The sequence below is a fragment of the Rissa tridactyla genome, chromosome 1 (assembly GCF_028500815.1).
Source record: "Rissa tridactyla isolate bRisTri1 chromosome 1, bRisTri1.patW.cur.20221130, whole genome shotgun sequence".
Lineage (NCBI taxonomy): Eukaryota > Metazoa > Chordata > Aves > Charadriiformes > Laridae > Rissa > Rissa tridactyla.
Genome location: NC_071466.1, coordinates 14,556,565 through 14,578,633, shown reverse-complemented (window position 1 = coordinate 14,578,633; position 22,069 = coordinate 14,556,565). Strand labels below are relative to the sequence as shown.

At 50.5% G+C, this 22,069-nt stretch overlaps 1 protein-coding gene across 3 annotated transcripts in view; it reads right to left on the bottom strand.

Moving 5' to 3' along the window:
• The window catches only part of AMOTL1 (angiomotin like 1), a 61,895-nt gene extending 40,028 nt beyond the window's left edge, over positions 1-21,867 (bottom strand). The window contains exons 1-3 of one of the 3 annotated variants that reach the window (XM_054186097.1): positions 21,761-21,867; positions 10,254-10,400; positions 6,583-7,477 (exon numbers count right to left, since the gene is read on the bottom strand). In XM_054186097.1, coding sequence (XP_054042072.1) covers positions 6,583-7,477; positions 10,254-10,400; positions 21,761-21,803 — 1,085 coding nt within the window. In that variant the 5' untranslated portion in view covers positions 21,804-21,867. Of the gene's footprint in view, positions 1-6,582; positions 7,478-10,253; positions 10,401-20,197; positions 20,498-21,760 lie in introns of those variants that run through there. The other 2 variants (XM_054186089.1, XM_054186106.1) reach the window with 2 other exon arrangements.
• Between the last annotated feature and the right edge of the window lie 202 nt (positions 21,868-22,069).

Below are 22,069 nucleotides of genomic sequence, written 5' to 3'. Positions count from 1 at the left end.
CTGCAAGGCAATGCAAAGAAGGAAAAAAAGAAAAAAACTAAGGAAACCAACTTTTAGAACAGCAGGAGCCACACAGACAGCGAGCCTTTCAAGGGCTACCATGCTTGCGTCACCAGACTGCACTCTCTCTTTTAAGTGATGTATAACTTGCGATATATATAATAGCTTGCTATACATAGCTTGCAATACAGTGTCTTCGGCAAAATACTTGACCGTGGGCTTAACTTTCAGAATGCATCAAGGCCACCCAAGCCCCCAGATTTAGGCATGGTCTTAATCCACCTCTTATACTGTAAGGAGAGCAGAGGAATTCGGGGGGGGCGGAATTTGTATGTAGGAATAAGAAGCCCTGAGAGGACACTTAATGATAAATTCCAGTTGCTGTTGACCACCAGGAAATGGTAAATACAGAGGAGCTATTGCTCAATAAAGCAGGACAGTATTAGGAAGTACTGACGTGAAAATGCCGTGAATGTTCTGGAAAGTTCACCACTGCCCTGCTACAGGTACAACGCAGCTCTCCTCTACGTAAGGATGAAGAACGGCCAGTGGAAGAAGGACTTCATTTCTAACATGCTATGGCATTTACATTCATAATTAAAATGCCTTCCTCTAATCTATTTAGCTCATCTTTCTCTGAATGCTTCACCTTTCTTTGCCTCTAGGACAGACTGGTCTACTTCATCTCTCGAAGACTCTCCCAAGGGACTTCATCTCACAACTTCACACATCTACTGTGGATACTCCAGCTGAGTCAGGGAAGAGAAAGAGGTGTTTCTGGGGTGCGTATCTTTGAAGCTGCCTTAGGCTTTTAACTTAAAATGAGAGTAAAAAGTTCATGAAACGTGCTTATTTCTGCCCATTGACTGGGAGCCTTGAGTCTGGATACTAACCTCAGACCCAGGTGTCTACCAGACTTCAACTATGATTTCTGCAGTCATGAAGCAGATTTCAAATGCTGTTCTATGCAGCTGTGGATAACACCAGTGTTGCCACTGTGTGGGAAAAAGACAGGATCCCAGAGAAGTCAGTAAGCCCAGTCTGATGGACATGGTGTAATGAGACACAGTTATATACCCATTATTAAATACTGATAAAGCTAGAAATGGGAGAAGACTTTCCATAGCCAAGACATAGCCCTTGTGGTATCTGCTAGCTTACAAAATCAGCAACAGTTGCAGCACCTTGTAAACACAAAGGTTTATTTAAAAACCATTTTGGAGACTTGTACTCACATCTCCTGAAATCGCTGTTTTATTGGGGATGTTTGTAAGACCTGGCCTTGTTTCTTCAGGGAATGATTACACCAAGATTTGCAGGGCAAAATTATCATCTGAAAAGACACACGTCATATTAAACGTACCCTCTGTAGTTAAGAGAGGGACAGGATATTGTATTTCTTCACAGGGATCCACACTCAGAATAGATACTCTTTCTAAAGCCCAGTTGATTTTCAGCAAAGGAAAAGGTGCCTTCCTCAACCTCTGCGCTCCTAGAGGAGCCAACCTGGACAATTATACAGACGGTAAAGAGAAACAACATGGGCATCACCCAAGCCATGGGAATGGCTTCATTTCTCTCTCATTTCTTTTAATGACAGGCAGATTAGACCAGAAGGAGAGGATACAAAGCTCTTCTGCAGGGCTGCCAGCATCCATGTCAGCTGGAAGCGCAGCCTTCGACCCACACTCACGCTTGGGCTATCCTTGCACAGAAACGCCAGCAGAAGTCGGCTTGGGTGTGACATCCCTCGGCTTGGCCACACTGCCAGCACGCCTGCCTTCCTGGAGTGTCTCAGGGAGGAAAACGAGCTCCTTGTAGTCCCCACAGCAGCCACAGACATGTGGTTGAATGAGTAAATATCAACAGGTTGTCTGAAAACAGCAGTAATGTGTATGGGGGGGGTTAATACACAAATAACCAGAGAAGCCACAGACTATTCCAGCAGTTAAATATAGGCTTTTACATCCAGGCAGGGTGGAATTTTATAAAGCACATAAAAAAAAAAAAGGGATACCTTTAAAAACAGCCCAGATTTATTCTTCAGTTGCATGCCACCTTTTAAAATGCATGGAGTAAATCAGAATTAAAAGGTGGCTGCACGACTGACTTCTGCACATATCCTCGACTGAAGTCCCCTCACCAGGCAGCGGTGTTTCCAGTTCAAGGCTTCATTTGCATTATACACGCTTTTTATTAACAGTGCGGAGAAAGAAATCATTCTGGATAAAAGACACCAGGATCTGACAAGGGCCACTGGGAGCAATGAAGAGGATTCATTGCACTGAGTGATCTGGATCACTGCTTAAGCAGGGCACGGAGAAACAATACGGACTTGAGCAAGTCCAAGTTCTTTCCCCCAGGAATAAATAACTGCAAGCTACAGTGAAAGGGTGGGAAATCCTATCCTGGGCTGTGACTACCCTTCACATGCCTGACTGCATAACAAGCTGGATGGGGGGGGTCCCGGAGTGCCAACGTCTGAAACGACAAGTGTTAATGAGCTACGTAAACGAGGAACATTGAGTCGCATTGCGAAGGTGATATTATTATATCTGATTAGCCTCTGGTTGAGCTGGTATTGCAACGGTGTCCAGGTTGGCTTTCCACAGTGAAAAAGAGTTTTTGACAACACTGAAATTATTAAAGGGCTCCGGGTTCCATCTGTTTAAAGCATTAAAGGACCGATAGCACAGGGCTCCTCACTGTATCTGATAAAGATATTGCAAAATCCCAACTGGTAACTAGAAAACACAGGCTAAAACTAAGATGCAGATTTGTGCCAGAGATGGCAATTAGCTAGTGGAACAAGTCTGTAAAGGCCGTGATGGATTCTCCAGACGGAGAGTGTTATAATCACCAGGACTGAACGTTTCACAAACTGGAATTAATTCACAGCATAGTGCAAAAGACCAAATTTTATTATTTCGAAGCCCTTTTACTTGACAAGCTGCGATTCTCTCAACATGCACCTAAGGAAAGTTAGCAAAGACACCATTCAGGAATAGCTGCACATCTAGGAAAGGAAAGGTTTTCTAAAGATTATTATACTTGGCCAACTTAAAGCATTCAGAAGTTGTGAGTCAGGGCCCCAAGCATCATGTATCTGGCTTAAAAATACTGATATTTTAAAACAGGAAAAAATATCGGTTCCTTTTTATTTGCCTTCTGATTTTTTTGCCTTTTAAGCTTCGGAGTTCAAGCTCTGTTCCGCAATCATGATGCTCATAAAGCAGAGGCCACTAAGTCTAATTTATAGTTATAATTATTATTTATAAATGCTGAGATTACCGCATCATATGACCCTAGGCAGTCTTTAGGATAATACCAAATATCTTGAGATTTACAGTAAAGTTGTGAGATTTCACCATGGTGATTATAAAGGCGACGTTCCCTTTAAAACCAGCCACATGCAAAAAAAAAGCCAAACCAAAAAAGCAAGTTAAGCAGCAGCTGCAGTTATCCCATCTCCTTCAACAGCTCCCTGCCAGCATTTGTGGCTTTCCAGCCACATTTCCATCACCACACATGGACTGGGGGGGAGGGGAGGATTGGTGACCCTACAGGTCTTTTCTACCCCTGGTATCTGCGGGTGCTTCTTCCAGACCAATGCAGCTCTACGCTTCTCTCTTTTCTGGAAGGTAGAAGCCTTTTGCACACTCCCTGTCTGGAGGATACCAGGATGGATATGCTGGGGAACAGACACTGGCCAGGGAAAAGGAGATGCCAGGGTATATGAGATTCCCATCTGACCACAGGCAAAGCTCTGTTTCCATTAGCTTCTTTCCCAGGCCCTCCCAATGAGATGAAAGCTGGAATTTCTCACCTCGCTTGCTCCTCTAACAGAAAAAACAGCCTCTCCAAACTCCACTCTCCCACCAACCTTATGAAACCAGGTAGTCCCCCACCCTGACCTCTCTTAGGGAGGCCCTCTGTCCCAGCCAGACATCCAGCTGTGAGCCTCCCCAGCGCCCAGGTGGTGGGGAAAGCGGTGAGCGATAGCAGAGGCACGGGAAGGTTTGTGCTTGGGAGCAGCCCGGCAGCATAACACAGCCCCCGGCTCTCCTCCAGAGGTGCTCAGGGGCTGCCTCCCAGCTGAATCCTCTAGCAGAGATGGGGTGATGTCCCCGGACAGGTAACCTGCCTTAACCCACTCCATAGAGAGGAATATTTGGGGTAGAGGCAATTTTGTGAAATCACTTTTTTGCCATGCTCATTCCGGACTTGGGCAAGCCCACACCGTGACGCAGTCCGAGATGCACACAGGAACGCGCCAGAGCGCGGCTGCTGCTGCTGAACTTGCCCTCACACAGATGGAGCAATGGCAAGTGATGAGCACACTGGCATTACTGCCGCTTCCCAAAAGCTTTTGTCACCCAAATCTTCCCAGGTAACAGGGCCATAAGGGGATCCTGCAGTCTGTGAGGCCAGTTATAAACTGGCATACAGCACAGGAGAAGAAAACAAACCAGTTCTCACCAACTAAGAACAAGTCCAGGCAATGCCAGCAGTATTTCAGAGCTTCCAAGCAAAATGAAAAATCAACATCCCTGTATCAAAAAATACCATAGATAAAAGCCCGAGATGAGGATGAAGACCACTGTTTCACCGAGACAGAGTCTCACTGTCTGACATCTCCTGTGCAGCCAAACATCCCCCTGGCCACTAGCACTGTGCAAAGCAATGGCACAAAATAGTCTGCAAGCGAGCAACTGTCCTGCGAGTGCTAATTACAGCCTCACATGTAGCCAGCAGGAACCCAGGTAGGAAACATCCCCCAAAATCCAGGTACCATGTGAAAGGACCTAAAAGGGACCTGAAAATCCCCATCTGTGCACTAGGACCTAGAGCTGCCTTGTAGAAAGCACAAGAGAGACCATACGCCTTAGACCAAACCTAGCTTTGGTGAAACACCCGCCGGCTACGCCAGCCTCCTAACCTACCTCTGGAAATGCATGCTGGAGTAGCCAGCAGGGATATATGCAGAGCGAGAGGTATTCAGGCCCTTGCTGAGCTGCAAGAAAGACACCACACGAGATTTTTTTGCTCAGTCTGCAAACCACAGTGGCTCGGCTCTGCCGCGCTGCCAGTTCTCTGCTGCACAACACATCCCCCCTGTGCCCCTGCACCTGCCATTTCTCCACCATCATGTAAAGAAAATGGCAAGCAGGGGTAGCAGGCATCCCCTCTGCAGTGTGATCTGGGGGTTAAACTGTGCTGCCTTACCAGGAATGAGCAGTAAGCACCATGACGAGCCAGGGGTTTCTGCTGGGGTGATCCAGCAGCGCCTTGGGGTAAGGCTGGGGACCAGCCCACCTTGCTGATAAGGCACCCAGGAATGGTTTTGGAAGTGGCCCCAAAGGGTTTCCCACTCAACACCAGTGCCATTCCCAGTTAGCTGCGGCAGTGCATGCAGCAACCGGGTCTGCTCGTTTACACGGACTCAGCAAAATAGATTCTGTGGGTATTGAATCAGCATTTTCCAAGAGTGATAAAAAACCCCAAACCAGCTCCTTTTCTGCAGAGACAAATCTGCTTGTTTCCAGAGATGTCTCTTAGCCCCGCAAATGGCTGCGGGAGAGCACGGCCCCAGCTCGACCCCGTTGCCCTCGAGTTCGTATAGCTGTTTCATAGCACAAACAGAGATTTTTCGCTGAGCTCTTAAAAATATCATCTTGCTCTGAGAAAAATTGCACGAACTCTGCACAGTGGTAGGCAGGTAATCAAAACACACGTGTAGCTGGAGGAAGGCCAGGGGAGCTCAGCGCGGGCCCTCCACTTGTCCCAACCGCTTTGCAACATGCACCAAAGCGACGCTCCGAGTTTCTCCCCGTCTCGACACGAAACTCGTCACTTTTGCAAACACTGAAAGGCAGAGTGTTTACTCACTCATTTCACGCCTTACAAATTTCAGAAAGAAAGAGATGGGTCAGCTGTGCCACCTTTTCTCCATGCCTGTGCTGTGCCAAAATAAACGCGCGCAACTTAAGTCGACGCTGACAAAACCTTTGGGCATCTTGGGGTCTGAAAAGACCTAATGAGGCAGCTTGCAACATGAAAGCCACTCACACCACACAACTCCAGCCTTCCAAACCCAGCAAAATACTGTCTGGGTGGTCAAAAAGACAGGGCTGAGACAGGGAAACACTTGTTTTTAGCTACAGTAAGAAAAGGGAAGCCCTCGACGCAAGGCAGCCATCCTGCCTGGGCGCTGGTCGGGACCCGCGCCGCTCGCAGGGATCAGCTCGCAGAGTGTAAATGCTCGGGATTATTTTTAATGTGCTTGGAATAAACCCGTGCTCGTGGGGAGGCCTGGCACGAGGGGCCTAGCACCGAGAAAGCCCCACATGAGCTCTGTTGGGAAGATTTAAGTAGGGCATAAGCGGCATATATGCTTTATATAGCCCTCTCGGAGACGGGGGGTGCCACGCTGTGCGGGGTGTGATGTCCCCACCACCTGCCTGCGGCTGAAACTCGCAGGGGCCATGTCTACCTGAGGCCCCAGCCTCACAGATGGTTCCCCCATCGAGGGCAGAATCAGGCCCCTCCAGCAGACCCACCCCCAGCCTTGATGGCCATTACCTGCTGACCCCGTACTCCGGGGGTGGCTGGTAGCGGACGAGGGCCACCTCGGCCCGGGCGGGCTGGGGGCCGGTGGCGTAGGAGGCCTTGAGGACATCTTGCGCCGGCTGCTCACCGTAGAAGAGCCCGTGCTCCTGCGCCTTGCTGCCGGGCGCCGCCGCCTTGCCTTTGTAGGGGTACTCCGGTGGCGGGCCCCGTGGGTCCGTGGCCTTGCCGGGCGGTGGGGCCGCCTTGAAGCCCTTCCCACCCACCGGGGCCGGGGGGTGCTGCTTGGCCCCGTTCCTCTCCAGGGAGAGCTGCATGATCCTCTCGCTCAGCGAGCGGACGTGGCCCTGCTTCAGCTCCTTCAGCGCCTCGTCCTTATGCGCCTGCCCGCTGTTGGCCCGGTTCACCGTCGGCCTCCCCTCCGTCCTGGACTTCGGGCCGGACCCGCCATAAAATCCCGGCGCGGCGGCAGCGGCGGTGGCCGGCGGCGGCGGCTGGCCTCGGAAAAACTGCGACTGGGCCTTGGCCTCCTCGTAGGTGGGGAGCTCCTCGGTGCCGTGCGGGGGCTGCGGGGCGCGGGGCTGCTTCTCCATGGCAGCACCGTCCCCCTGGTGCTCCTGCCCCTGCGGTTCCTGCCGCCCCGACGGCTGGACCATTGGCGGCTCTTCGGGCGCGAGGTTTTCTGCGGAAGAGAGAGTGCTGGCAGTGCTGTTGGAGGGGCCGGCGCTGCCCGTCGCCTGGTGCTGTATGGCCAGCAGGTTCATGTTCTCGCTGGGGTTGCCATACCTCAGCCGCTCCTGGATCAGGCGCTGCAGGACGGTGCCGGCTGCCACCTCCTCTGCCCCTCGCATCTCCGCCTCTGGCACCCGGCGGAAGCTGGGTGGGCGCAGGGTGCAGAGGGCCTCCTCAGCTGGGCAGGGAGAGAGAGAGGTGGCCGTTAGCTCTGCTGCCCGGGAGGTCCAATCCTCTCCCCATTTTTCCCCCTCCTCCACCCCGTGGCAGTGACCGTGGGGCAGTGCACTGGCAGGGTCCCCCTGGGAGCAGGCAAAGCAGGCAGGGCACTGCTCACTGCTCGTCCCCCCACCCCAGATCATCCCTAATTCTGTTTGTAGTGACCCCTAACAACATAATCCTGTCCCCTCACTGGCCCTCTCCTCCATAATACTCCATGCACGCCATACTCACAGCTCTGAACCCCCTCCCAAGTCAATGGAGGGACAGGCAACGTCAAAGGGAAATCTGGTCTTTTCTAAAATTAGGATACGATAGGATGGGATGGGATGGGATAGCATAGCATATAGAACAGAACAGAACAGAACAGAACAGAACAGAACAGAACAGAATAGAATAGAATAGAATAGAATAGAATAGAATAGAATAGAATAGAATAGAATAGAATATTTCAGTTGGAAGGGACCTACAACAATCATCTAGTCCAACCGCCTGACCACTTCAGGGCTGACCAAAAGTTAAAGCACGTTATTACGGGCATTGGCCAAATGCCTCCTAAACACTGACAGGCTTGGGGCATCGACCACCCCTCTAGGACGCCTGTTCCAGTGTGTGACCTCCCTCCTGGAGATGCCTTGCATGGCTTACAGAGGCAGCCTGCGCGGCAATGCTAAATGATATGCTGCGTTTTTGATGGCCAAAGTCAGATGAGTCAAATCCCCTCCTAAGTGCACTGCCTGCCACGACAAAATAAAATGCAGAATGTGTCACAGAAAACCTGTGAAATGACAGTGAAAATAGAAGTGTCCTAAAAGTGTAATTAAAGAATAGTCTGTGCTCTGGCATCTTCCCGTAAAACTGCAATTTCCCTTCTGACCAATAATGCTATTTCTAAGAGAGGCAATACTAACCATTGTAGTTTTTCTGGGTGAGTACAAGGAAGGCATTACAGCCACAGATGTAATGCCAGCATTTTAAAAAGAGCACAGACGGATCAGCTACACAACCCTAACACAGAATATCGAAGTCATTCAGAGGCAATGGTACCATTTTTGTACCATACGCGCCGCGGAGCTTGCCCGGTGCTAAGCATCTAATGGCCTATAACCACAGCTGGGAGGCTGGGATCCCTCCCTCCTGGAGCCGTCCTCCCGTACCCATCCCAAAAGTGGTGTACATCTGCCTGAACAGTGCCTGAGCCCGGAGTGGCGCTCCTGAAAGACCCCCGTGCGGATAAAAACGAGAATAAGCCTGCAGCTCTGGACAGAGTCCTCCCATGTCCCCAGAAAAGACAGAGGTGCTGTTTTCAGCTCAGTTTTTTGAGGTCATTCTTGGCAACTTTCTTTCTCTCTCCCGCTGTTTCCAGTTCTCAGAGGAGTTCATCAGAAGTACTTACATTTGTTTTTTGGCATTTGAAAGTAGTTAAAAAGCAAACTTTCTCTTGAGGTCTGGTATTTCCCTGAGGTTTCATCAGTTACTGCACATGCTGTGGGATAAGTTACATACGACCCAGAGGAAAAAAAGCCTTTGCCTCTCGACTATGAAAATAGGTCATTTCCACTAACATTTTTGTGGCAAAGCCTTAAGATGATTGTGGGGCTTGAGGGGGAGAGACGTTTCCCAGGCTGTTTCACTCCACACCTGCCCTACAAAATACACTTCTCCTCCTTCCCCTGAGACGTTACCTGCCTGTCGGCCTGACTTGTTGGTGTTCCAGCCTGGCCACCAGCCTTCAGGTGGTCTGTCAGCTCCACAGGCCAGTGTTTAAGCCAACAAGATGCACAGACACACACATCTCCATCTACCTGTCTGCACAACAGCCACATGCCCGTCAACTTTATAGAATCATAGAATGTGTTGGGTTGGAAGCGACCTCTAAAGGTCATCTAGTCCAACGCCCCTGCCATGGGCAAGGACATTTTCAACTAGATCAGGTTGCTCCGAGCCTCATCAAGCCTGGCCTTGAATGTCTCCAGGGATGGGGCATCTACCACCTTTCTGGGCAACCTGTTCCAGTGTCTCACCCCATCATTGTAAAGAACTTCTTCCTAATGTCTAATCTAAACCCACCCTGCTCTAGTTTAAAACCACTGCCCTCGTCCTGTCGCTGCCCCTGCAGCTCCTACTGCTTTATTCATGTTATTGCAGTGCACAGAAGCCTCATCAGACCAGACATTTTTGCAGATGTGAAATAAAAATCTCTCTAACATACCAGAAAGCTCACCCTAGCGTACCAGAAAGCTCACAGCCCAGGTTGTTAGACTACACCTGAGATAAGGCTGATGCAAGTGGAAAAAGACAACTCCACGTGGTCAAGGCGGCTCTTTATCATACACCAGAAGGATTTTCACCCCTGCACTAGTCATCTGTTACCATCCTTGGATTTGGGAGATGTACTTTAGTTGCCAATTTTTGAGGTCCAAAAGGACCGACCACAGCGCACCTTCCACACGGCACCTGCAGTCCTGCTCCACCAGCTAAAACCTATGGATCTCAGTCCAGCTGTGCCGTGAAGAGTAACCAAGCAGAAACGTTGCATCCTCCACAAGAATAAATGACAAACATAATTGACTCAAGTCAAAGGCATCTCCCATTAGACTCTACGGAGGATGAGGAGCTGGCCTTCAACTCTGTAAATATTATTTGTAAGTGGTCTAAACTGCTCATTTTTGCTTCAGAAAAAAACCTGGAAGTAAATGTGGTGGGTTCGTATGGAAGTGTGGCCACCCACTTACCAGCTTTTTCTTTGGCACTGATCGCTTCAGCTGTTAGCGGAGGAACCTCATGCCTGCCAGCAAACAACTGGTGATCCTGGTAAAGAAATCCAGTGTCTTCCAGTACCTGGACTGGGCTGGTAGGCTTGTAACAAACAGATGTGGAGCCTGAGAGAAAGAAGAACAGGATGTCAGTAAATAAAACACTTGAATGACAAAATATGAAGCCATGACTTATGACAGAAGTCCAAAAAAATTTTCTCAAGTGTGGCTAGGTGCCCGAGAAGACCTGACAAGGCCACCAAGCAAATCACCTCTCCTCTTTTCAACACCCAAATAACACATTAGCTCTGAGGAAGAAGAGGCAGCCATCGAGTCATGTTCCATGCACTGACCCAGCCTGGCCTTCAAGGCTGGCACAGCTCAGCTTATAAGAGCTGACAGTGACAAGCTCACAAATCGAGGCACAGCCCTGGGACATGAAGCCAACAGAGCCAGCGTAAAACTGAAACAGGGAGTGGGTAAAAAGAAGGAAAGAAGGATAGGTGAGGATCCAGCCACACATTCAATAGGGCTAAAGTCTGGGAAAGGCTTTGCCACAAAATCCGCTCATGAATAATAGTTCAGCAATACAGAAAATTGCTGAGACATAAAATACAGCCAATGCTATCAAGGGAGGGAGTTTATAAATCACTTTGTCCAGATGTTCTTAATATGGTAAGCAGAGGATGTAGCTGGAAGGCCATGGGAATGTGTCTGGCAGACTGACTGCACAGGAGCCGCACGCCTGAACTCCAGCATCCCACAGACACTGATGGCTGGACGAGGCCCCCAGCCCCTTTCACAACCAGTGAGCAGGAACAAGCTCACCTGGCAAGCAACAAGGCTCGTCCTAGATCTGCTCTCAAGGGTGCCTTTCTCCAGCAGTGCTTGTTTTAACAAGCTCATACAAAATGCATCACAGCAGTGTTAAGACAGGAACGACATTGGCTTGACCCCACAATTCAAGACAGGAGTGACATTGGCATGACCCCACAATTAGAGAAATACACAGACAGTCTGGAGAGGGTCCAATGAGGGCCACAAAGATGATCAAAGGGCTGTAGCTACATGGAGAAGACAAGGGGCAATGGGCACAAGTTGCACTAAGGTTTTATCTTAACATAAGTAAGAAAATTTTTACAGTGAGAACAATCATTCACCGGAACAATCTCCTCAGTGACATGGTAGAGTACCCATCACTGGGATTTTTCCAGACACGACTAGACAAGGTGCTAGATGATCTCATCTAGGCTCCCCTTCCCACAAAAGCTTAGACCAGATGATCTTTTCAGATGATCTTTGTCCCTTCCAATCTCGGCTGTTCTATGATTTTATGATTTCCCACTTCCTACTTATTTTTCTGAGCACTACCTCATTTCTGTAAAGAGAAGGCTCTTTGAAGTCCAAACCTTGCGGGTGAGCACCTCCTGGCCCCAAGTACCCTGGTGGAGTGGGGACACAGCAGAATCACTCTCCACTTACACCACTGGCTGCCATGAATTTTAGAGTAAGGGAATAGCCATTAACCTCCAGCACTGGACACTGCCGAGGGACCTGCCCGAGCAGAAGGTGAAGGGCTCAAAGTGGCACCAGTGGGGCATCCATCCATCCCATCGGAGCATCCATCCATCCCAGTGGGGCAGGAAGCCCACGAGCACAGGGACCACAAGCACCCTGCTCTGCAGGAAAAACCATTGGCCACAGATGACCTGGACTTATTAATCCAGACTGCTTGGTTTGTGCTCGGCTAACTACATGCTCACTGGCATGTATCACATGGGGAGGTTGCTTTTCTCTCTGCCTCACATACAGGTCATCGCCGACCCCACGTCCCTGCGTGGAGCAGGGCAGCAGGGGGGCAGCAGGGAGCAGGGTCCAGCCCATCTTCTCTACAGCCACGAAGATACTATTTTCTTCTGTGGCCAGAGGAGAGGAAATAGGCATTTCTGCAAAATGTTAATGAATTCATCACTTTACCATTCATATTATGCATGAATGTGTATGGCAGTTTTCTATATTTAGAGAGCAAGAGAGAAAGATTGCTCACTTGAGTAGGATATGTTTGTGAAAACAAGCATGGTAGACTGGTCTGGAATTTGTGCCGATGCTGATACAGACCCAAGAAAAATCTCAAGAACCCTAATTTTCAACATATTACCCTATTCTGGCACAGAACAGCATTAAAGACACCCTTCACGTGGTCCTGCCTTGGAATTGGGAATCCTGTGCGAAACAGGGGAGTCTGGAGACCAGGCTTGTTTTATGAATAAAAGGTAGATTGGGGTGAAACAAAGAAAATCTGCACACCCAAGGAAGACGGTTTCAAGCATTATAGGAAACATGAACAGCCAGCAACTGCCAGCTCAGCCTCACCACTCACCAAACAGAATTTAAAAGAAATAAACGGTTACTAAAATTGTACGCTTGCATTCTGCATTTTGAGTCTGTAGGCATCCTTGGGTCATGGTTTCAAATTTTCTGAGAATAAAGACTTGTTTTTTCTGTAGCAAGGGCAGAAATTCTCACCTATCCACTTGACTTTGGGGGCTGTGGCCACGGCAAAGCAATATTGTACTAAAATCAGGACCAGTAAATGCTGGCATCTGCCAAACTGCTCAGTTTCCGATCTCTGCTATACCGGAGTCAAATCCAAGTAGTTCCAACCCAGACAGAAACCATTGCACTTTGCTGTACCCATGTTAATGTTTTATCATCGTAAAATGATGTAACGATGTTATATGATGTTAAAAACGATGTCACAGTGGTTTATGTTCATTCACAGTAGGTTTTAATAAAACGTCATGTCTAACTGGCACAGAAAGACAGTTTATGTGTAGAACAGATAACAGCTGATGAAAGATCAGTTCTTGGCACGTGGCCACAATCCAGATCATGGGCAATAACACAACACTTGAAAGCTTAGTGAAGCCTCATGAGCCACTTGGAGCAAGGCACGAGCCTTTTCTGTTTCACACCCTCGGTGTCACTGGAGTCTCCCAAATCCCATGTTCCCTCTCTGGACAGGAAGGTTTTGCTACACCCAGCTCTGCAGGGGTGCAAGGTGCCCATCCAATGCTCAGGCACCTGCTCCTTCCCCAGACCTCCATGTTCTTCTATGATGTTCATCAAAAAGGCAATTTCCATCCCTATAATTGAATCCTGGTGCCAGGGCAGCGGTGCCCAAGGGTCATGGGTAAGCAGCTCATTGAGGGCAACCTAGGATGGAGACCATCACTGCTCCAAGGAGGTGTCCTCAGGAAAGGGCTTTCTACCCACATCAAGCCCAAACCTCCCGAGCCACAAACCACGGTTGCTGCCCCGTGTTTTGTCACTGCTGCTGCCAAGAAGAGCTGACCCCACCACCTCCATAGGTGCCCCCTCCCAAAAGCAGCTCAGTCCATAGCCATCACCTCTTCAATCGCCATATATTTGGTGTCTCTTATAAACAACCCACAACCACATTTCTGGCCTGGTTCAGGCCTTGCTGAATTGAGCAGCTGCTCCAGGCCTTCATTTCTACATCTCTACCAGCTCTCCCACATCTAAGTGACTGCCTGACACCAATTCATTTGTTTTCCTTTTTCTTTTTTGTTTTTATTTTATTTTTTTAAGCTAAACATGCATTACGCCGTACAGAAGCAGACATATTATCCTGGAGGGTTACTACACAGCAGTACAGTTCATTTGAAGATTCACAACTATTTCAATGAATCATTTGCAAAGATTAACACCAGACAGTCAGCAAGGACCCAGAGACAGAGGAGCAGCACTTAAATAGTTCCTGTTTCTGATGTGGTTTCAGTCTGGTTTTGAAAAGGATCTAAACCAAAACCTCATAGGAAGCTCATTGCTGTGACTTTACAGGAAAGCCACAGTTTCAGAGCAATAACAGCATCCCCAAGAAGCAGATTTCCTCCTCAAAAAAAAAAAAAAATACTGGGAGAAGATGGTTTTCTTACAGCCGAGCTGCACTACTACTCTCGCCTTCAGTAAAACACCAAAAAAACGCCCGTTATGCAAAGACGGTTTGCTGCTATTTAGAGGCAACACCTCGAGGCAATGCCTGGGTGATGAGTTTCTGCATCGCACCCCGCCGCCTGCCCGGGTACCGCTCTGCGGCACAGCCCGTGCTGCCAGCACGTACGGCTCCTCCTCCGCCACCCAGAAGCCACCCAGCCAAAAGAAAACACAGAGCTGTCCTCCAAAAAAATCCTCCTCCAGTTTGTACCCTACTGACCAAGCGATTCAAAAAGAGACCAAGGCGTTTCAAATACCATCCAAAGCAATCATCTGAAATGAAAAAGTAAGTAAGGCGGCTTTACACTTTCCTATAAACTCTGCCGTGGTTTGTAAGGGAGGTCCAAAAAAGACAGAACAAAAATGACATAGTTTCCAAGCCCCAGTCTGTCCTTCTGCCTCACAGCCAACCCAGAAAGGAGTATAAATACCTTATTCCACATTTAAAATATTTTCTTTGCCTTGTCGCTGCATAAAAATCTCATGTCAACAAGAAAGGAAAACAATTATTTAAAGGAAATAACGAAAGGACGCTCAAAGCGCTCTAGGTTCCCATGAATTGCTGAGGGTGGACCCATCAGTCCCTCCAATGGGTCACAGGGACCCTCCATCGAGGCTGGACACCCCTCCCTGCGTATCCTCACCTGTGAACTTTAGTTTCTCTAAAACTAGTTTCGAGAGGGGGGATCGCCGTACCCCAGCCACACAGCTGTACTGCTCTCCCAAAGCTGGGAAGCAGATTTTGAGTTTCCTTCAGCTCAGAAAAAATTAACTCACGTGTCCCGTTTCTTGGTTTACCTACAAAAAGGAGAAACCACTTCCAACAGCGTTGCAAAGGATGCTCTTGGTACCACCAGCAGCTCTTCTCCGACAGCTCTGGGACTCTATTGCAGCCGCAGCTCCAACAAAGAGCAGGGGCTCAGACACACGTTGGTGATCGTTTCCCATCAGCAGCTGCCTGGCCGATGTGCAGGTTTTTTAGGTCACTTCTGGGGTGGCTGATTCACTCCTGCACCCCGTAATTCTGCTTGGGAAGCTCACATCTGCTGCCAGGGCTCGCGAGCCCTGCGAGGACTGAACAAGCATCACTAGTATTATTTTCACGGGTGCAGAGCAACATCTTGCAGGACAGAAATCCAACCCACGCAACGCACACCAGATGTGAGCGAGCAGCACCTCTCCTTTCCCACATGAAAGCTGGGAATCTACCACATCTGAGCCGGGAGAAGCCTCACCCCTGCGCCTGGCAGGATTCACCAGACCAAGCTCCCTCTCCAGAGGTCCCTGCTCTGGGGAAAGAAATCCTCAGCCCACCATTAGCTCTGGGATCCACGTTGTGCCATTCCCTCACTCAAGAAAAACTCCTGGAGTCTCCCATCCCGAGTAACTGTCATTTCACTCTCCAAAAAAGTGCCTCGTCCAAGAAAGCACTAGCAAGACTACTGAGAAAAGGCGATGGAGGCAGCCAAGCCCCATTCCTCCCAAGGAGCCGTGCTAACACATCCAAATTTAACTGCCTACAAGGATGAACGCTTTCTGTGGAACTCCAGCCTCACGCGCTTATTTTCATATACGCTTCCTCTCAGCAAAAAACAAAGTGGACGAGCAAAAAAGCTACAAGTGAAGCAAAGCAAAGGCGCCTTGAAAGCGGCTCCCGAACCTGGCAGGAGATCAGATGGATCCTGGAAAGAGCGGAGCCAAGTCTGCCTGCCCGGGAGATCCCCCACGGATGCCCGCGCCTTCCCGATGGAAATCAGGTGCGCGGGCGTGTGGGGGCAAACGGTGCCCATCACGGCTCTTTCATCTCGGATGGTTACAGGTTTTATAACGTTAGAATAATTTGCTGTTTTTTTCCCCCATCCCAGGCTCACCCCAGAGGATGCAGGATGCAGGCAGAGTATTTTCATCGCAGCTCCAGGTGCCGAGCTGGGCATCAATCTGACGGAGGAAGGGACGCACGTTCCTTAGGTGGCTGAGTTAGGCTTTGCACAAATACGTGCATTTTTAAGGCCTCTATATAAGTTATGAATTTGCCGCTGCAGCTATAACATTGAGTCTACATCATGCAGCCAGCCCAAATTTCAATTCAAAGAATTGAATCAATAATTGAAATGTCTACTTTGATCAAAGTGCCAGTGGCACAATGACGACTCACGTCAGCGTTGCTGCTCTGAGATAAGAGTAAGTATTATTCAGAGCTGAAAGTAGGGGAAGAAACTCTCGGTAAAAGAGTGAAACACAAAGGCTGACATGGAGCTCGCGAGTGAGACAACGCTTCTGCTACAGCCGCGCCGCTTGTCAGCACAGCGAAGAGTCTGCGGACATTTTCACTACGCCATAAATTCTGATTTCCAAGCCATAAAAAAAAAAACCTCCAAGATAAAAATTCATCATGCAAATTCATAAGGAAGGATTTTTTTTTTCCACTGAGGGGAAAAAAAAATAAATCATAAATCAACCAGCTACAACATATAGACAAGACACTCACAAAGCAGGACTTTAAGCTATGATTAACTTTGCTGTACTTACAGCCTTTAAAAACGATCACGTTACAGAAAAGCACTGGCATGATCTGTGTCACTGGGATATTTAAGCCCTTCCATTAATTAACCAGAAGTGAAATAGGACCTAGGACTGTGGATCATTCAGTCTAGTTCCTCATTACTTCGAGCAACCATATTATAAAACTCCCTCCTTGAACTGAATAAACAGCATCCGAAGATTTTTTTTTCCCCATTTGGAGGAGGTTTCAGGATCCTCTTCCCCCAATCCACACAAATATTCTTCTCGGTTCCCGCTCGCAGTCACTGACATTGCTCTTTATCCATCTATTTTTTTTGCCAGTGGTGTCCTTTAGGTTAAATAGCTTTCTCCCTGAGTCATTCCCACAAACTTGCAGCATACAAAGGAGCCTGGGATAAGGACAGAACAAAAATAGTACAAAGACTGTACAGTACTCTGTAACTGAAAATGCAGGCATTGAATTCTATCGTATGTATCTTCAGATTTCTAGAGCTTTTCCGTTTTTTTTTAAATACAGGCAACAAACCATAGGCAAAGGATCCACAGGGATTCATTTGATCCATGTGAAGAACCGCTCGCGATAACCCTACACTGAGCAGAGCTTTGGCATTATTTTTATCTTAAGTGTCATGTCTAAAGGAAAAAGAAATTAAACCTTCTTCCCACCAGAATATATATTAAAATTATGAGCCTTCCATTATTAAATCATTACCCACAATTTATATTCAGCCACTTTTTAAATGCAGAAATTTAATAAACGGTATTACACACAGAAGTGCTAACAAGATAATTGCCTTTAGTTCCTGCTCCCAGATGGCTGAGCTCAGATTTAGAACAGGGAAAATCACGGTAACGGCCGACGGTGTGGAGCCATCGCCTCGAAAACGGCCCCAAAACGATGCACACCGCAGGCAGGGGGACGTGTCACTGGCAGGAACCCCCTGCCCACCCCAGGGAGCCACCCCAGGGGGATGTGCCTCCCCGTCTCTGCGGGACGGAGGAGCCCAGACCAGGTCCCTGGGGTGGGGATCCGGGTCCCTCCTGCCCTCCTGGCACCTCAGGGGAGCCGCGCGCCGTCCCTCAGCCCAGCAGCGACTTCACTGAAATATCTGCGCACAACACCCACATCGAGGGGAGCGGGGCAGAGGAAGAACAGTTTTTTAATGACTTCAATTGGTTTAGGTCTTAAATGGAGACCGAATTTTCACTAAAAGCATTTTAATTCATTATTCATGAAATTATTCATTAAATTAAATTAATAAAATAACATTATTATTTTCCAGCCTGAGCCTTGACCTTTGGAGCTACTGTTGTCTAAAGCACATTCATATTCGTGCTAACCAATATGGTCGGAGCAGACAATCCCAAGTATTGCTCAATGATTTAATCCCACACTAGGTTTTCCCGAGACGTGGGATCCTCCTAAGCATCACCCTGCTCCTCGAAAGGCGCTGCCTGGACGCGTGCCGGCCACCGTCGCCCGGCTCAGGCAAGAAGGACCCGCCACAACTTCAAGATGTGGCAGAGACATGCGTGGGGAAAGGTGCGGCACCACATCACACCGTGGGACACGCCGAGGCTGTGGCAAGGCCACCGAGAAGCGGTGACAAGCAGGCACGCCAGCAAATGCCGCAGGACCTGCTGCTGCACCGAGGATAGATTTACTGCAAGGCAAAGCTCTGCTCTCACCCGCGCTGGTCCAAATCCGGAGTGATTTCACCAGCTTCTACAGATTTCCTCCAAATTTACAGCCACGGCAGCATCCCACCTACTGAAAAAGTCACTTAAAGGACCAAAAAAGAACAGATGCACTTCCTAAACGCACCATTTCACTAGAAAAGTTGCCCTAACAATTTTTTACAGAGGTGATATTGTTCTTCTTGTTATTACTATTATTTTCTATTTACTTCCATCTATTTCTACTCCTGCCCTGAGCTGAAGGCAGGCTGTTCCATTTAAAAATTCAGCACACAAATGGGAACCAGATTACATCTATCCCAAAGCTGCCAAAAAGCAATTGCTGTACGAAACCAAAAATCCTCCTGGGATTTTTCCCAAATCCGCAAAATATTCCCGAGCACTAAAGTTTCCACTGGGACTATTACATTAGCAGATAGTCTCTGTGCGAAAACCCGAGTATGCAGCCGTCCACCTAATAGTTTCCAGGACAAGGAGGCTGCATGAGGCACGTACTCCCACCTTAGCACCGAAAAACATTTATACCAGATCTGGCCTTTAAAGCCAGTTATATGCCTATCAGTGTTAAAAAACAAATGGCACTGAGGACCATCAGGCTTCCATTTCCTGAAGAAAAGCTGCAATGGTCAGTAGTAACATCTCCAGGTCATCCTGAAACCTCCACGTGCATCCCCAGAGCCCGGCTGAGCCGGATCCCATGGGAAGCTCCACACACATCCCGCCCGGGGCTGCTCCTGGGATGCCTACGAACGCCCTTCGTTGTCTCCGCGCTGGAGAAATGCAATGCCTTTAACCCTGTGCCGGTGGTTCCTCACAGAGGAGCTCTTGCGAGGGGCGCCGGAGCCGTCTCCAGGCATCAGTCCCTGCATCCGGGATGCTGATGTGCAGAGGGTTTGGTCCAGATCGCTGTGGGGGGCCAGGATGCTGCGAACTGCCCCCACACCCATCCACGATGCCGCAGATGCATGGAAATGAAAAATAAGTGAGAGCACCCACCGATCCTGCAGGAATCAGGGCTTCGGAGGGGCAGCACATGCTTGTGTCGGTGGAAGCTGCCCTCCTCCAGCAGCCCAGCGCTTTCCAAAAGAACAGGGAAAGCAAAGCTCCCCCTGCCAAACGCTGGCAGAGAGCAAAGGGGAGCGAGGGACGTCAGGACAGAGGAGGAGGGACACGCAGGTGACGGGGGGGCCCCCACCAGCCCTATTTAACAACTTAAAACCAGCCCCCCGACTTCATCCCCTCAACCCCACTGCTCCGGTCAGGGTTGGGGATGAGGAAGGCTGGGGCGGGAGGCGGCCCATCCATGTGGGGCCACGGCGCGCACCCAGCGCAGCCCCAGAGAGGGCTTTATGATGGGAATATCACCCACCCCATATTCCCTGCCCGCACCCCTCGGGCATTTCTTGATAAGGTATTTATAGGACCCTTTTAAGAGCTTTTTACATCCCTAGCAATGACTAAATACATATATTATATATACACACACATATAAAAATACACAAATATGTAGTATACTTCATATTCATACAGCTATAGTATATGAGTAGTCATATATAGCTACATATATTTTTATATCTCTCTACCTTTATGTAAATATATATAAAACGTATGTCTACATATATTTATATATAGAACTCTACATAGATGTAAAAAATATATATGAAAATATATATCTTCATGCACACCTGTGAGCCGCAACGGCACTGCCAGCTCGCTGTGCACAGGAAAAATCAGGGGACTCCTCATCTTCACGGCTGCCCCTCTCTCAGAAGGCTTTTTAGGTTTATTTTTATGGAAAAAAGACAAGCCCTCAGCTCAGCGGATGCCCGATAAGGGCCTTGCAGATGCCTCAGCAGACAGACCTCGGTCTCTGGCGGGCGGGCGGCAGCTCAGCGCTCCCGGGACGCTCACACAGCACCAGGAAAGAGAAAAAAACAAAAAAAACAAACCTCCTCTTTCCATCGAAAGAGGAAAAAGACCAAGCAGCGACCTTCCTGTATTTTAAAACTATGAATCACAAAACCTGGCAGGAGGATTCGACTTAAATTGGTTGGATTTTTTTTTTCCCTCCACTTTCAATGATGGGTTGTGGTTTTTTGTTTTTTGTTTTTTTTTTTTCCTCCCCTTTAAGCAGGAGTTTATCTTTGTTCTCCCTGCAGGGGTAGGAAGGTTAAATATAAAAGTTCCCTCTCACCATCCCCCTACAACAACAACAACAACGTGAGAAATCGCTCTCCCGGCGGGGGCGGCCCTTCCTGCGGGTCACCCCGCCGCCACCGCCGCCCGCCCCGGCCTGGGACCCGCCGGCACCCCCGGGCGGGGGGGGAACCCCCACCCCCACCACCCCGAGCCCTCCCGCCCCAGCGGGTGGCGGGGCCGGGACCGGCGGGGGGACGCTGCCATCGCCACTTGCGGAAACACCAGCGGGTCCATCGGGAAATATCGCCCCTGCGCTGCCGGCCCGGGAAAAGCCGGAGGCGGCTCCCCCCTCACCGCCCGCCGCCTTCCTCCCTCAAAAGGCACCGCAAACGGCCCGCTGTCACCGGTGGCCGCTCCGCTGCCCGCCCCGGGCTAGCACACCCGGCGGGTTTTGCCTTTCCGGAGTGGGGAAAGAAAATCGCAGGAGTGCTCGGGGAGGAGGGTTCAGGGTGGAGAAACATGGAGTATCCCGCGGCCGGGCTGCTCGGCCCTAACGGTGCAGCGAAGCGGGGGGGGGGGTGGGGGGGTTGGGGGAGAAGGATGAACTCGCCCCCGCTCCCACCCCCCGCCTGGGGTTTCCGCGCAGCCCGGGGGCAGCCGGGTGTGCGCGGTCCGGGAGCTGGCGGGGGGCTGCCCGCCCCCCCCCCCCCCCCCGCATCCTCCCCGGGGAGCAGAGGGTCGGCTCTCAGGGCAGCGGTGGGGCAGGTCCCCGGGAAGCGGCGGGTCGAGTCCCAGGGGAGCGGCGGGACAGGTCCCAGGGGTGCAGCGGGTCAGCTCCCCCGCAGCGCGGCACGGCACGCCCCGGGGGAGCGGCGGGGAACACCCCCGGGGAGCAGCGGGTCTGCTCCGGGGGGAGCGGCAGGGCACGTCCCCGGGGAGCAGCGAGCCCAGCCCAGGCCGGCCCCCCCCCTCCACCGGCACTACCGCACCCCCCGGTACACACGTGGACAAAGGCACCCGCGCTCCCACGCACACGGGTACAGGCAGACACGCGTGTGCACCCCCGTGTGTGCACAGACACACCGCCCCCCGCCATCTGCCGCCGTTACCTCCGGCTCCGCGCCCCGCCGCCCCCGGCAGCACCTTGGCCATCCGCGCCGCTCCCCGCCGCCCCCGGGCGCGCTCCGCCGGGCGGGGCGGGGCGAACCGATGGACGGGGCAGAGGGTGTGGCCGGGGGTGTGGCCGGGGGCGGCGCGAGGCGGGGCCGGGCACCTCCCGAACGGGGTGTCACGGCCGCAAGTGACTCGCCCGCCCCCCGCCCCGCGCAGGGCTGCGGGCCCGCAGGGGGAGACCGACCGTCCCCGGGCTGTGCCGGAGCTTTGCTGCCCCAAACGGAGCCGCCCGAGACGCCTGGATG